Source organism: Cervus elaphus, chromosome 18, assembly GCF_910594005.1.
Source record: "Cervus elaphus chromosome 18, mCerEla1.1, whole genome shotgun sequence".
NCBI classification, from domain to species: Eukaryota; Metazoa; Chordata; class Mammalia; order Artiodactyla; family Cervidae; genus Cervus; species Cervus elaphus.
Genome location: NC_057832.1, coordinates 73,433,567 through 73,448,763, shown reverse-complemented (window position 1 = coordinate 73,448,763; position 15,197 = coordinate 73,433,567). Strand labels below are relative to the sequence as shown.

General features: G+C 39.9%; 1 protein-coding gene across 1 annotated transcript in view; it reads left to right on the top strand.

Moving 5' to 3' along the window:
* The first annotated feature begins 231 nt into the window (after positions 1-231).
* GARS1 (glycyl-tRNA synthetase 1) overlaps positions 232-15,197 on the top strand; it is a 49,639-nt gene continuing 34,673 nt past the window's right edge. The window contains exons 1-6 of the mRNA XM_043872087.1: positions 232-453; positions 7,804-7,905; positions 8,780-8,882; positions 9,911-10,052; positions 11,491-11,579; positions 11,991-12,067. Of these exons, the coding sequence (XP_043728022.1) occupies positions 232-453; positions 7,804-7,905; positions 8,780-8,882; positions 9,911-10,052; positions 11,491-11,579; positions 11,991-12,067 (735 nt within the window). The remainder of the gene's footprint in view (positions 454-7,803; positions 7,906-8,779; positions 8,883-9,910; positions 10,053-11,490; positions 11,580-11,990; positions 12,068-15,197) is intronic.

The following is a 15,197-nucleotide window of genomic DNA, read 5'->3' as shown; positions in this document are numbered from 1 at the left end:
CTCTTGGGCGCCCAAGGCGGCTCAAGCCCTTTCGGGGTTCTGAATGATTCCGGGTCCTTCCGGGGTTTTGTGTCGAATCGGCCGGTGGCGACCCGGCGCCGCGTCGCGGGGTGGGGAGTGTGCGGCTGCGCGCGCCGCGGCGTTTACGCGGCGATTTCATCATGCTCCCGGCCCGGCCGCGCGCGCCGCTTCCGCCGCCGCCCCCTCCCGACCTCCCAGCGCCGCCGGCTCATGCCCTCTCTGCGTCCGGCGCTGCTTAGAGCTGCCCGCGCCGCTCTGCTGCTGTCGCCGCCACCCGGTCTCCCGGCCCGGCCTCCGCTCCTGCCCTGCCGGCCCATCAGCAAGCCCGCCCGCGCCCCGACCTCGTTCCCCGCCGCCGCCTCCCTGAGCAGCATGGACGGCGCCGGGGCTGAGGAGGTGCTGGCACCTCTCAGACTAGCCGTGCGCCAGCAGGTACCGGCATTCTGCGCTTTGCAGTCAGCCCCGGCTCTCCTCACCCCTGGTCCCTCTTCTCATCTTCTCTCTCTCTTTTTCCCGGGCACCGGTCCACCTCATCGATTACCCGTCTCTTTCATTCTCTGGAAGCCCTTGGTTTCCAGGCATCTTCCTCGCCTCCTTCACTTTGGACTCAGGTCCCCGCGTGCGCCGGCCACCTTCCCTCCCGTGGGTCCCTCTCCTTGGGTGACTCCCGCGGATCCCTCGACATCCTGCGTCCCTTCTCTCGCGATCTGTTCTCCTTTCCCAGTCCTTGTTACTGCTGTGCCTCTTCCCTCTCCGATGACGCTGGGATCTGTAACCCTTAGCTTCTCCACCCTGTCCTAGCTCAATAACCTTAATTTTAGATTTCCTGTCCCTGCTATGTTCTTTGTGCTTCCTGGGTGGCGAGATTCCTAATTCCTCGCTGGTCAGTTACGAGCTGAAGAGGATGCGGGTTCTCTCTTCTTACCGCCTGACTCTCTTTTTTTAATCTTCAAGATGCTTTAAATATTGTTTCCTCCTTGACATCTTCATTCGGTGCTTAGCCGGATGGTCCGCTGAGAAAGCAAAACCTCCCCTGGATAAGGGGAGGTTTTGAACTTTCTCTCTTCTAATAATGTGAGTTCATCCTTCGCTCCTGTCCTTTTCTGGGTTCCGAAAAGACCACTTGAAACGAGTGAGCTTTCAGATCGTAAACGTGGGAAGCTGTAAATGTTCCTGAGTTAATCGGTGAAGGCAGCCATCCTTCGTATGGAACATTTTGAAATTTGATTTTGCGGAAGGGAGGGAGGTTTCATGGGCTGGAGAGCTTGGTGGTTTAATCCAGGCCTCCTTTTCCTAGGGCACTGCATGGACATCAGAATTTAGAGAGGACAGGGTATTCCCACATCCAGTCAGGTAGAACCAGAAGCTTGGAATAGAACCCCAAGAGTAGATGACCTAGTAGGAAGCACCGAACGGGTTTCTCCAGCACCGGCGCCTGATGCAATAACTTGCCTTGGCTAAGGAGGGTGGATCCTTCTCTCAGAAATAATTCATTGGGGCAGCGCTGCAGAAAATTAGGCAAATTCTGCCACTTTATCTACTTTTCTCTAGTTTAAGCCTGATTGATTCTATCCTGTTTAATTTTGAAGTTTTACTGTGGGCTTAATTTATTCTTTTTTCTTTATATCAGAGCTTTATGAATGCTTATTCTCCATCTTCCTCCTCACACCCTCCTTAAGTAAAATTAAGTGTGATTCCTTTGTCTTTTCTCTCTCAACTATTTTTTCCCCCTCTTTCTTCGTATCCTTCACTTTAGAAGGGAGAATACATCTAATTTGGAAAAACGCACACCCAAACCCCTCCCTCTGCCACGTTAGCCTGGAACTGCAGTGCACATTATCCATCTGTAGTAAGACTTTGGAACTAGTTAACTGAAGTAAACTTTGATGGGGGAATAGCCTTCCGCTATTATTACTGTCTTGTGTATTGTTTATGTTGGCTTGATTGCTAGATATTTGGTACTTCAAGCTATTTTGCAAATATGTAAGTTAGTCTATGTAAGTCAGTTTGTGTTTTCTTTTCCTAATTTTTCAGGACCACACATAAATCAGTTAACTACCTGGGACTTTGAATCGCACTGATTTCAGGGTCAACTGGAAGGGAATTTAAAGATCATCTGGTTAACCCCCTTTTTTTTTTTTTTAATGTTTTCGAAGAAATGAGATACAGTTTCCACTGTGAAGTTTGTGCAATTGAAGGCATCCTTGGAGTGGGATTTGTAAGGTGCTTAATAACGGGTTTTGTTAGTGGCATGTGTTTCAAATAAATAGCTAGTTCGTATAAATTTGCCAATCTGCTATGCCATGTGAATGCTGCTGTTTTTTACAGATTTGGTTTGTTGATTGGCTGAAATGTGTTTCACCATGGCATATTCTTAGTTATTTCCTGAAGAATTTAGTTTTGGAGCTTATAAAAGGGCCTCAGAGCATCTAGAAAAGTGTTAATTGTTTGATGAAGGACACCCTAGGGCATTGAGCTTAAAAAAATTGGGAATTAGCATACAGTGGCCAGACTTTATTTTGCCAAATTTGTTGTTTAATTGCTGAGTCGTGTCATACTCTTTTGTGACCCCGTGAACTGTAGCCCATCAGGCTCCTCTGTCCATAGGATTTCCCAGGCTAGAATACTGGAGTATTTTGGAATACTGGAAATGGTTGCCATTTCCTTCTTCAGAAGATCTTCCTGACCCAGGGATCAAACTTGGGTCTCCTGCATTGCAGGCAGATTCTTTACCACAGAGCTACCAGGGAAGCCCTGTTTTGCCAAATAAGGGCATAAAAAAAAAAAAAGCAGTGCAATCAAGAAACTACCATCTGGTTTCCCCTTTTATTTCATAATAGAAAATATATTTTAATACCTAAGATAGGACAGGCCATAACTCAGAATAAAGAAGAGCCTTTTATATTTGAAAAATGTTCTGATACCACCCCACCACCACAACCACCCATGCTGATGAACATATCCTGGAGTGTCTTGTTTGGGAAGTGGCTCTAGGGCAGCGGTTCTCAAAGTATGGTCTGCAAACCCTTGGAGGTCTCCAGGGTCAAAACCATTTTCATGATAAAATTAAGATGTTATTGGCATCTTTCACTCTGTGGACATTTGCACTGATGGTGCGAAGCGTGGTGAGTAAAACTGCTGGCCTGCAGCACTTACCAAGTAAGGGACACTAAGCCTTCATATTCTCTACCACAGTCTCACACTGAAAACAAACCAAAAAATCCTCTCTCAGTTTTGCTTTAGAGTGTCCTTGAAAAAGCAGTAAGAATTACTAATTTTGTTAAATTCAGACCTCTGTGTACACATCTTTTTAATATTGTGTGACAAAAGAGGAAGTATGCATAAAGCATACTCATGTATGTTGATTGAGGAAAAGCACTTATGACTGAGTTGCAAGAATGAAGCATACTAAAATGCCTGACAGTGTTATTCAGTCTTGGGTTTTGGGCATTCGTTCATTTTCTGTAAAATGAGTGAAGTCAGACTGTCATTTCAAAAAAGCAACTGATAGTATTTGTGGCCAATAAAGTCAGTCTTGGGAAATGTTAGAGCCCTGGATTTTTCTTTGCTTTGATTTTCTGAACTAAGAGTGCCCATTAAAGCTCTTGCTTAATCCACAAAGGACAAATGATACATTTATGAAGTTTTTGTCAATAGTTGTAAAACACTTGGGAATCTGAAATTAGTTTATTAATCTTAACAAGAACCCTCTAGGTCCATAGGTAGTAACTTAAACATTGTTAAATAATGTTTTCTTGTTTTTGTTGGCTGACTGAATATGCACCATGATATGTATGAAGGATGAATGAAAAAGGTCTGTTGGAATGATTTCTCATCTGTAATGATTTCATTTTATAAACATAGACTTTTAGTTCTAATCTATGTCTTTATGGTAAGAATTTATGCAGAAATTAAGCTTCTAGTTGATGTATCTTAAAGGTAGTTTAGAAATATTGATATTTCACATTGATCTCATTCAACACACACACACACACACACACACACACACAAATAGTCAGTGGTGAAGAAAGAGGAGAGAAAATAATTAGAAATTAGGAATCGATAAGTACTTTCTTTCCGTGTTTAGATCAACTCCAACTTTTGTTTTCAGAATTAGATCATTATAAATCATGGTTTTAATTACTCCATTATTCAGAATAAACTCGATTATTTTCTTTTTTAAAAAATTTATTTTTAATTGAAGGATAAATTGCTTCACAGAATTGCTGTACAAAAAATTGCTTCACAGAAAATTGCTTTACAGAATTTTGTTGTTTTCTGTCAAACCTCAACATGAATCAGCCATAAGTATACGTATATCCCCTCCCTTTTGAACCTCCCTCCCATCTCCCTCCTCATCCCACCCCTGTAGGTCAATTATGTTCTTAATTGACTGAGATTTTCGGAGATGATTAACTCAGTGGAGGATTCCTGTCTCTCCTACTGCTTCTGTTGAGAGTGAGCCTCTCCTTAAATATATGTATGTGTGCCTCATTCTATGCCTGAACTTTAAAAAACAGGAAAAAATGATTCAGGAAAATGAATTTTAAGTTCTTACCTTTACCACTTGTGGCCTTGCTTGCCCAGTGTCCTTTGAAAAGCTCCAAAAGAAAAGATGGGAGTGCCAGTACTTGACACACAAAGGTAGGTATTCAAGAGAACTGCTTGCCACCTTCTTTTCAGAACACAGACTGTCATAGGTTCTTATCCCCATCAAAAAGCACTGTTAGTGAACCTTTCAGAGACAAGTGTTCTGACAGGCAGAGTAAGGGAAAAGAACCCCTGAATGTGTAAAGACTAAGCCAGTAGATATTTACCAAGTATTAAGTGCTTGGGATTGTACTAGGTTTAGGTTGTGATATCAGGCAAGAAATATTTGAGTGCCAGAACTGACATTCTAGGGTTCCTGTCTTAAAGGAGCCTGCTGTATAATGACAGGGACAGATAAAATGTATGTAAATAAATAAGCCATCCATTGATGGGGTGATTTCAGGTATTGTGTGTGTAATAAAGAAGTTAAAATTAGAAGGTAACTGAGAATGTTGCTTTAGCTAGAGAGATCAAGATAATAAAAGCTGTTAGTATAATAACAGACCAGACCTATTTGTATGTAATAAGAGAATGAAAAGAAGAACCAACTCAGTGACTCTCAATGATTTCAGACTCAGTGTCCCCTTTTATACCACATATTTTGAAATTCATTACTACCCTGTAATGAAATTCATGTCTCAGAAATATCATATTTCATAAGAAAAATATATGTACACGTAGTGCTCTAAATGTAATACAAATAAAAAGTAATTTATAATAAATAATATGTATTTCATTACATAAGTTTGGGGGTATGACTCCACTGGAAGTTATACTAAAGTAAGCAGATGCTGCTGCTGCTGCTAAGTCACTTCAGTTGTGTCCGACTCTGCAACCCCATAGACGGCAGCTCACCAGGCTCCCCTGTCCCTGGGATTCTCCAGGCAAGAACACTGGAATGGGTTGCCATTTCCTTCCCCAATGCATAAAAAGTGAAAAATGAAAGTGAAGTCACTCACTTGTGTCTGACTCTTAGCAACCCCATGGACTGCAGCCTCCCAGGCTCCTCCGTCCATGGGATTCTCCAGGCAAGAGTACTGGAGTGGCGTGGCATTGCCTTCTCCAAAGCAGATGCTTATACCCGTATACAGATTTACTGTGAAAACAGTTGCTATTAATGAACATTGATAAAGATATATTGCATTGTTTACTCAGGGCAGCAGCATAGCCAGTAGTCACATGTCTTCTTTGTTTTTTGTTTCAAACAATAGCAACTTTCTAAAATTCTGAACAAAACAAGATTTCCTTTTTTATTTTTTTAGTTGAGGTGTAGTTTATTTGGGGGCTTCCCAGGTGGCGCAGTGGTAAAAGAATCTGCCTGCCAGTGCAGAAGATGCAAGAGACACAGGTTTGATCCCTAGATTGGAAAGATCCCCTGGAGGAGGGCATGGCAACCCGCTTCAGTATTCTTGCCTGGAAAGTTCCATGGACACAGAGCAGGGTGGGCTACGGCCCATGGAGTCGCAAAGAGTATCACATAACTGAGCAACTGAGTACTCATGCATAGTTGATTTTAGTCTTCCTTTAAATTACATTTTCCTGGGTGCATCCCTGGAAAATTCAATGTATGTTAAAACTGGGGAAATATTTCTCGTTTATAAGCAGAGTTAGGTTCTTAGTTCAGATAATTTTAAATAGCTTTTTCGCCTCCTAACTGGGACATTCTGAAATAGCATGAATTAGAGGAGAGGGGGTTCTGTTCACTGAATGAGGGAAGTAGGCAGGAGCTTGGGAAAATACCCACAATGGGGAAAGGATGATGGTAGGCCCCTCAAAGGAGTTGGGGTTTTAGAAAGAGAAAGGAGGAGTCAGTTTGAAAGTACAGAGGGGAATAAGGAGAACATGTATCACATTTCCATTCTCTTTTCTGTGTTTGATTATCTGTATTTTCGTCTTTCTGTTCCATTCCATGGAATGAAAATTATCCAGGGATAATTTCTTTTCTAAGTCACTAATTCTCCAGCTGTCTGATCTGCTGTTTAAACTGTCCAGTGAGTTTTTAGTTTCAGTGATTTATTTCCTAATGTTCTATGTGGTTTTTTCCCAAGGCCCCTGATTGTTTTTGATAGTCTCTTGTTCTTTGCTCATGTTTTTGATTCCTCTTTTTATTTTACTTTAAACATCTTGAGCATTTAAAAAGTATGTTTGGTCATTCTAATACTTTTAAAGGATCTAATTTTGTTATTTGTTGTTTCTGCTGAGTCTCACTCATGGTGGCTTTCTTCCTTGTGGATTTTAAAATTTTGAGCTGTGCCTATTATTTTGGTAATCTTAAATAGAAAGTCTTGAAAGGCCTATGGAAGGTCTACTTTAGAGAGCAGTTGCTTCTGTTGGACCCCCCAGGGTTCTGTTAATTTGATACCGTTTAATTTCTCATCTTGAAATTTCCCAGACCACGTTTCCCAAATTTCCCAAAACGTGGTAACGTTTTGTTTGTTCTCTCAGATTACTTACTCTACCACATTACTGTAAGAAAATCAGTGTACGGGTGGTAGGTTGTTGGAAGTGAATAAAGTAATCTAAAGAAATTAGCAAGGAAAAAAATACAACAGTAAAGGGCAGAGGAAGGTAAGTGACTGAGAACAAATGGGCAGAGAAGTAAGCAGAAAACTAAAACAGTCTTTTTTGTACGCAAGAAAAAAGAGAGATTCAAGGAGATGGTAATCAATTCATTGGTTCTTCTGAATTCTCAGTGCTTATCTTGCTCTTTACTTTTTTTTTTGGCTGTGCTGGATCTCTGTTGCAGGGAGCAGGTTTTCTCTAGTTGCAGAGTGCATGCTGCCTAATTGTAGCACGTGGTCTTAGTTGCCCTGCAGCATGTGGGATCTTAGTTCCCTGACCAGGGATCAAACCCCCATCTCCCTGAACTGCAAGGCAGATTATTACCCAGTAGACCACCAGGGTTTTTACTTTTTGATCAGTGCTTTTCTCGCCTCTGTGCATCTCCTCCCCATAAAGAAAACAAACCAGTAATAATCACTCTGCAAGTGTAGTTATTTTATGTACCTGTCTATATATTTAGATTATACATGCTGAGGGCAGAGACCTACAGTATTCATAATGACCTTTCACATAATAAACCTTTGAATTTCCTCATTCTCACACGATACTGTTTAAAAGACATGCTGAAAAGCACATTTCTAACTTTACTTCTGAAACCAATCATGACTACAGATTCTCTTTGTTGGCTAGGGAGATCTTGTACGAAAACTCAAAGAAGATAAAGCACCCCAAGTAGATGTAGAAAAGGCAGTAGCTGAGCTCAAAGCCCGGAAGAGGATTCTGGAAGCAAAGGTGAGTCTTGGATCCTTGGAAAGGAACATAAGTAGGTATAGAATTGCTCATCTTTACTTAGTCTCTGTGGGTGGGAGAGACCTAGAAAAAAATCTAAAAGTTGCTCTCTCTCTCTTTATCCAGAATGCCTTCTCCTCCTTCTCTGCTTGGAAGACTCCTTCCTTTTAGTGTGTGATTCAAAATGTCAGCTTTTCTACAAAACGTTCCTCACCCTAACCTACTCCTTCTCCCACCAGACAAAAACCCTAGACTGGTTGTGTTCCATGAATTTCCCTGGAAAGCAATTGTGTTCTTCTTGGTGAATTCTTTTATATTTACAATTAATGGTTATGCTGTTTTAAAATTTTTTCTTTTAAGGAAAAGTTTTATTCATCTGATAGCTGCTCGCAAACCTTTCAAATTATCACCCATCACTAAACTGAAATCATTTGGAGTTTTTTCTTTTTTTGGCCAAGCTGCGCAGCTTGTGGCATCTTAGTTCCCCAGTCAGGGGTTGAACTCAGCCCCAGCAGTGAAAGCATCCAGTCCTAACCCCTGGGAAGCTAGAGAATTCCTCCTTTGGAGTTTTAAGTCACTATTTCACTACAATGATCCTCTAAAAATTTAGATACTGCTTATCAGTATCTGCATCTAAGTAAGCTTAGTTTTATAATCTTGGAAATAGTCATACATTTTCCTAAATAGTTAAGTAAAGGTATCTTTGCTGTAACTCAGAGGGAAAAACCCCTAAGGTTTCTGTTGTTTTAAGGGTATGAAAATCTTGTCTGATAAATTTTATATTGAATTCTGAAGAATAAAGTAAATTTAGGTGTGTAAACTGAAATTCCCACTCACTCCTTCAATCACATATTTTCTCTTTAAAAATCTCTTATAGGAGCTAGCATTACAACCCAAAGATGATGTTGTAGACAGAGCAAAAATGGAAGATACCCTGAAGAGGAGGTTTTTCTATGATCAAGCTTTTGCTATTTATGGAGGTAGGGGATTAAGGAAAGAAAAAAAACATGTTGTTAGTGGCTTTAATATGGTTCTTAAATGAAAAGCTCAACTTGCCAATTGATATCTCGTTGTATCAGGTCATGCAAAGCAGAGGATAGATACCTTGCATTTATTTGTTTAGTCATTCATTTGGTATGATATCAGTTCTTATTTCCTTCTACCCTCCTTATTCTTGAAGACGGCTTTTTTTCCATTAGGACTTATGGAATTGGAGGGGTAGCCAGATATTAAGTGTTTAATGTATCCATGTACGTATCAGACTCCTCTTAAAATCCCAGTGGAGACTTGGGAGTAGTAGAGGGCCGTTTGTAGCACTGGCCAGCTGTACTGTGCCGTCCCCCACAAGGGCAGTGGTGAACCCTAGTTACTCTATTATTCATTATGGCAACTGCCAGGTGAAAACATTCTTCTTAGCTATGCAGATAAATTTCTGCATCCCTCTGAACACTACATGAATTCATATAGACAAACATAATTCACTGATATTTTTCATAAGTAATGGAGATTATTGCAGCAGTATTAAACTTTCAATACTTTGCCACCAAAACTTGATTTGATTTTTAGTCTGAGCAGATCTCTAAATGTTTTATTTCTTGAGGTTTAAGTAGTGGCCCAAATACCAAGACTAGATTGGAGAATGGGGTATTGGGCATCATTGTTATTCCACTGATGGAGCAAGTTATTTTCTCATTTCTGTGGCAGAAAACTATAATCTGCTTTTTCATTTTGTTTCTTGCATAAGGAAAAACTTCTTTTCGATTTTAGGTTTTTCTAATCCTACTTGAAATTTCAGCCTTCACATACAGAAATAGTAAATGGAGTAAGACCTTTTCAGTTTAAACTTCTGTCAGCTAGTAGGAGATAAGAGTCTTTAGTATTGGGGGATTTGAAGTGTTGGCTTGAATACATTTTTTGGGAATATGTGAGTCTTTCAAGTTTCTGATGTCTTCTTGCTTTGATTTGTTCAGAGTGATAAGGTAGAGTACGCTTTCCTCTCATTTTGCAGGTGTTAGTGGTCTTTATGATTTTGGCCCAGTTGGATGTGCTTTAAAAAACAATATTATTCAGACCTGGAGGCAGCATTTTATTCAAGAGGAACAGATCCTGGAGATTGATTGTACCATGCTCACCCCTGAGTCAGTTTTAAAGTAAGATTTCTACTTTGAAGGCTGAAATTCTTTAATTTATATACTTAAGTAAATTTTTGATTAAAAAAAATTACCCATGTTCATTGTGAAAATCTGAAAAATAAAAACAAAATCTATAGTCATTGCCAACAGATAGCAGGTTTAAAATGTTGTGTTTATCCTTTCTTTTTAAGTTTAGGAGTAGTGTAGTGTGGTGTTTAGTAGTAGCACAGTGCTTTTCACCTAATATAGGTGAACATTATGTCAATAAGCTTCAAGAGTATTTTTAATGGCAGAATAGTATTCTCTGTTACAGATGTGGCATAATTTACTTAGCTGGTGCATTAGTATAGGTACTTAAGTTTTAGTTTCTGAGTTTTGATTGTGCTGAACATCCTAATAGATGAATTTTTTTTATATCCTGGTGATTTTTTTAGTATAAATTCATAGAAGTTCTGGGCAAAGCTATGTACATATTTTAAATTAAATACTATTATTTGTATTGACATTTCAATGCAGAAATTTAGATTGTTCCTGCCAACATTGTTGAAAGCAGGTCAGGATTTCTCAGATATGAAACTGAAAGAGGAATTGTTACTCTTTTTCATCATTTCATTTAATATTGCCTATTAAAGAGCTAATTTTCATTATTTGTGTACTTTTAAAATGAAAGTGTTAGTCTCTCAGTCATGTCTGACTCTTTTCAACCCCATAGACTGTAGCCTGCCAGGCCCCTCTGTCCATGGAATTCTGCAGATAAGAATACTGGAGTGCGTAGCCATTCCCTTCTTCATGGGATCTTCCCAGCCCAGTGATCGAACCCAGGTCTCCAGCTTTGCAGGCAGATTCTTTACCATCTGAGTCACCAGCGGAGCATTTTGTGTACTTTAGGCTCTCTCTCAATAATTTCAGGCAATTAAAATAAGTTGAATTCTTGATGATAGATCTAAAAGATCAGGACAACCTATTAGCTACTTGCTCCACTAGTAGGAGCCACATAGCAATAATACCAGTGTCCCTACAGGTTTCAGTGGCAGAAAACTCTTTCTTTAAGGTTCAGTGTCTATACTGAGTTCTTGCAAATTCTTGGCTAGCCAAATTCCCCATGGTTTTGGCTTTTGCTTGGATCACTAATAATAATGGGATAGGTGTGGAGTAACTGATCCTGAAAAGTAGCACAGACCTTGACAATTTGTGAAAAAGTATAATCTAGTTAATATATTTTTTCCTAAGGGAAGGGAGAACTTGGGGAGCAGGTAGGAATTGATTTAAGGAAGAATTTTCTTTGGCATACATTTTTATCTACCATGGGATATTCCATAATAGATATGGGAGCTTTCATCTGTCAGATACACAGATGTAAGCTATGGATAAATATGTAGATGGGAGATTGTCTTAAAAGGTAAAATTTATGTGTTAAGCTGTATGAAAATGACTAATTGACTTGGTATTAACTTAGGACTTCTGGCCATGTAGACAAATTTGCTGACTTCATGGTGAAAGATTTAAAAAATGGAGAGTGTTTCCGTGCTGACCATCTATTGAAAGGTATGGCTTTTCATCTCAGGTAAACACCTTTTCAAGTAGGATTGATCAAAGCAAAGGATTTGGATTAAACTTTTCTCTCAAGTTTTTACATTTTTTTTCTTGGGACATAATATACAAAGAATAAAGTGCACAGATCTTAGTATATAGAACAAGTCCCTTATTGAAAAAAAATAAATATATATATATATATATACACACACACACATATGTACAGATAATTAGAAATTCTAAGTCACCAAAAGAATCAAGAGAGTATCATGCCTGTCTCTGTAAAATCAGCCATAGGATTCATATAAATTAAGAACATTATCCTTGGGTTCATTTTTTTCCCTGCCCAGTGTTGAAACTCAAAAGTATGTTGTTCTTTTTTCCGATTGATTGAAATTGACATGTACAACACTATTCTTGCAGCTCATTTACAGAAATTGATGTCTGATAAGAAGTGTTCTGCTGAGAAGAAATCAGAGATGGAAAGTGTCTTGGTCCAGGTAAGTACTTGAGAGACGTTATCATGATAACCCAGGTAGGCACTGTCTTTCTTTTCAGCATTTGATGACTTGAATTCCGTGTTGTGCTGACCTGGTCACAGTAGTAAAGAAGGAGAGCTTACCTTCTGTCCTTCATATCATCTATTTTTGCGTTTTCATTTTCTCTGTCAGTGTTTTATGGTTAGCCCTTTATTTCTGTTGAACTAGCAAGTCAGTGTAAATAGGAATGAAATTAGTTTTCTCTCCTCGGAAACCAGTTTTCTGGATTTAATAGCAAAAATCAGGACAATGTCTAAGGATGGGTAGTGTTCAGTGTGGAGATTTGGGGCAGATGTCTGTGTGAGACTGTCTCATCAGCCACTTGATCTACTTCTGATTGGACTGTCCCTGGCTATGTGCTATTCTTAGAACCTGATGGAGCAGGCCCCTGCTTTTCCTGTAGACCTTTAGTCTTGTATTTAAGTTGACAAGTTTTAGGGAAGGCATTGAGATCATCTATTCTGACTTTTAGCCAAATGCAGAAATACCTTCTATATCAGAAATAGTTCTTACCCTTTTTGGCGGGCCACAAACTGCTTTAAAAATTGATGAATACTGCATACCTTTGTCCCAGGAGGATCACATGCCTGTATGTGAATGTTGCTGATTTCTCAGCTCATTTATCCTTTTAAGCAAGTATTTCTCCTTCACCATGTTTGATCATGAAATCCACAGCTCATCTCTTAAATTTTATTTACTTCCTTGGATGAAAAAAAAAACCCAACCAATGCTTTTTTTTTCCTTTTTCTTTTTTCATCCAAGAAGTAAGATTTCCTCTACCTTGTGTATGAATAAGTAAGGCTGAGTGTAGAACTAACACCCCAGAAAGATGTCCTTTTCATTATAGGAGACTGAAATGCAAAAGTAGGAAGTCAAGAGATACCTGGAGTAACAGGCAAATTTGGCCTTGGAGTACAAAATGAAGCAGAGCAAAGGCTAACAGAGTTTTGCCAACAGAACACACTGGTCATAGCCAGCACACTCTTCCAACAACGTAAGAGAAGACTCTACACATGGACATCACCAGATGGCCAATACCGAAATCAGATTGATTATATTCTTTGCAGCCAAAGATGGAGGAGCTCTATACAGTCAGCAAAAACAAGACCAGGAGCTGACTGTGGCTCAGATCATGAACTCCTTATTGCCAAATTCAGACTTAAATTGAAGAAAGTAGGGAAAACCACTAGACCATTCAGGTATGACCTAAATCAAATTCCTTATGATTATACAGTGGAAGTGACAAATAGATTCAAGGAATTAGATCTGATAGACAGAGTGCCTGATGAACTATGGATGGAGGTTCGTGACACTGTACAGGAGACAGGGATCAAGACCATCCCCAAGAAAAAGAAATGCAAAAAGGCAAAATGGTTGTCTGAGGAGGCCTTACAAATAGCTGAGAAAAGAAGAGAAGCAAAAGGCAAAGGAGAAAAGGAAAGATATACACATTTGAATGCAGAGTTCCAAAGAATAGCAAGGAGAGATAAGAAAGCCTTCCCCAGTGATCAGTGCAAACAAATGGAGGAAAACAATAGAATGGGAAAAACTAGAGATCTCTTCTGGAGAAGAAAATGGCAACCAACTCCAGTATTTTTGCCTAGAGAATCCCATGGACAGAGGAGCCTGGTGGGCTGATGGCCATAGGGTTGCACAGAGTCAGACACAACTGAAGCAACTTAGCAGCAGCAGCAGAGATCTCTTCAAGAAAATTAGAGATAGCAAGGGAACATTTCATGCAAAGACGGGCACAATAAAGGACAGAAATGGTATGGACCTAAAAGAAGCAGAAGCTATTAAGAAGAGGTGGCAAGAATACACAGAAGAACTGTGCAAAAAAGATCTTCACGACCCAGATAATCACGATGGTGTGATCACTCACCTAGAGCCAGATATCCTGGAATGTGAAGTCAAGTGGGCCTTAGAAAGCATCACTACCAACAAAGCTAGTGGAGGTGATGGAATTCCAGTTGAATTATTTCATACCCTAAAAGATAACGCTGCAAAAGTGCTGCCCTCAATATGCCAGCAAATTTGGAAAACTCAGCAGTGGCCACAGGACTGGAAAAGGTCAGTTTTCATTCCAATCCCAAAGAAAGGCAATGCCAAAGAATGTTCAAACTACCACACAACTGCACTCATCTCACACTCTAGTAAAGTAATGCTCAAAATTCTCCAAGCCAGGCTTCAACAATATGTGAACCTTGAACTTCCAGATGTTCAAGCTGGATTTAGAAAAGGCGGAGGAACCAGAGATCAAATTGCCAACATCCGTTGGATCATCGAAAAAGCAAGAGAGTTTCAGAAAAGCATCTGCTTCTGCTTTATTGACTATGCCAAAGCCTTTGACTGTGTGGACCGCAACAAACTCTGGAAAATTCTTCAAGAGGTGGGAATACCAGACCACCTGAGCTGCCTCCTGAGAAATCTGTATGCAGGTCAAGAAGCACAGTTAGAACTGGACATGGAACAACAGATTGCTTGCAAATCGGGAAAGGAGTACATGAAGGCTGTATATTGTCACCCTGCTTATTTAACTTATATGCAGAGTACATCATGCCAAATGCTGGACTGGATGAAGCACAAACTGGAATCAGAATTGCCGAGAGAAATATCAATAACCTCAGACGTGCAGTTGACACGATCCTTACAGCAGAAAGCAAAGAAGAACTAAAGGGCGTCTTGATGAAAATGAAAGAGGAGAGTGTAAAAGTTGGCTTAAAACTCAACATTCAGAAAACTAAGATCATGGCATCTGGTGTAATCACTTCATGGCAAATAGATGGGGAAACAATGGAAATGGTGACAGACTGTTTTCTCAGGCTCTAAAATCACTGAAGATGGTGACTGCAACCTTGAAATTAAAAGATGCTTGTTCCTTGGAAGAAAAGCTGTGATCAACCTAGACATCATATTAAAAGGCAGAGACATTACTTTGCCAACAAAGGTCCGTCTAGTCAAAGCTATGGTTTTTCCAGTAGTCCTATATAGATGTGAGAGTTGGACTGTAAAGAAAGCTGAGTGCCAAAGAATTGATGCTTTTGAACTGTGGTGTTGGAGAAGACTCTTGAGAGTCCCTTGGACTGCAAGG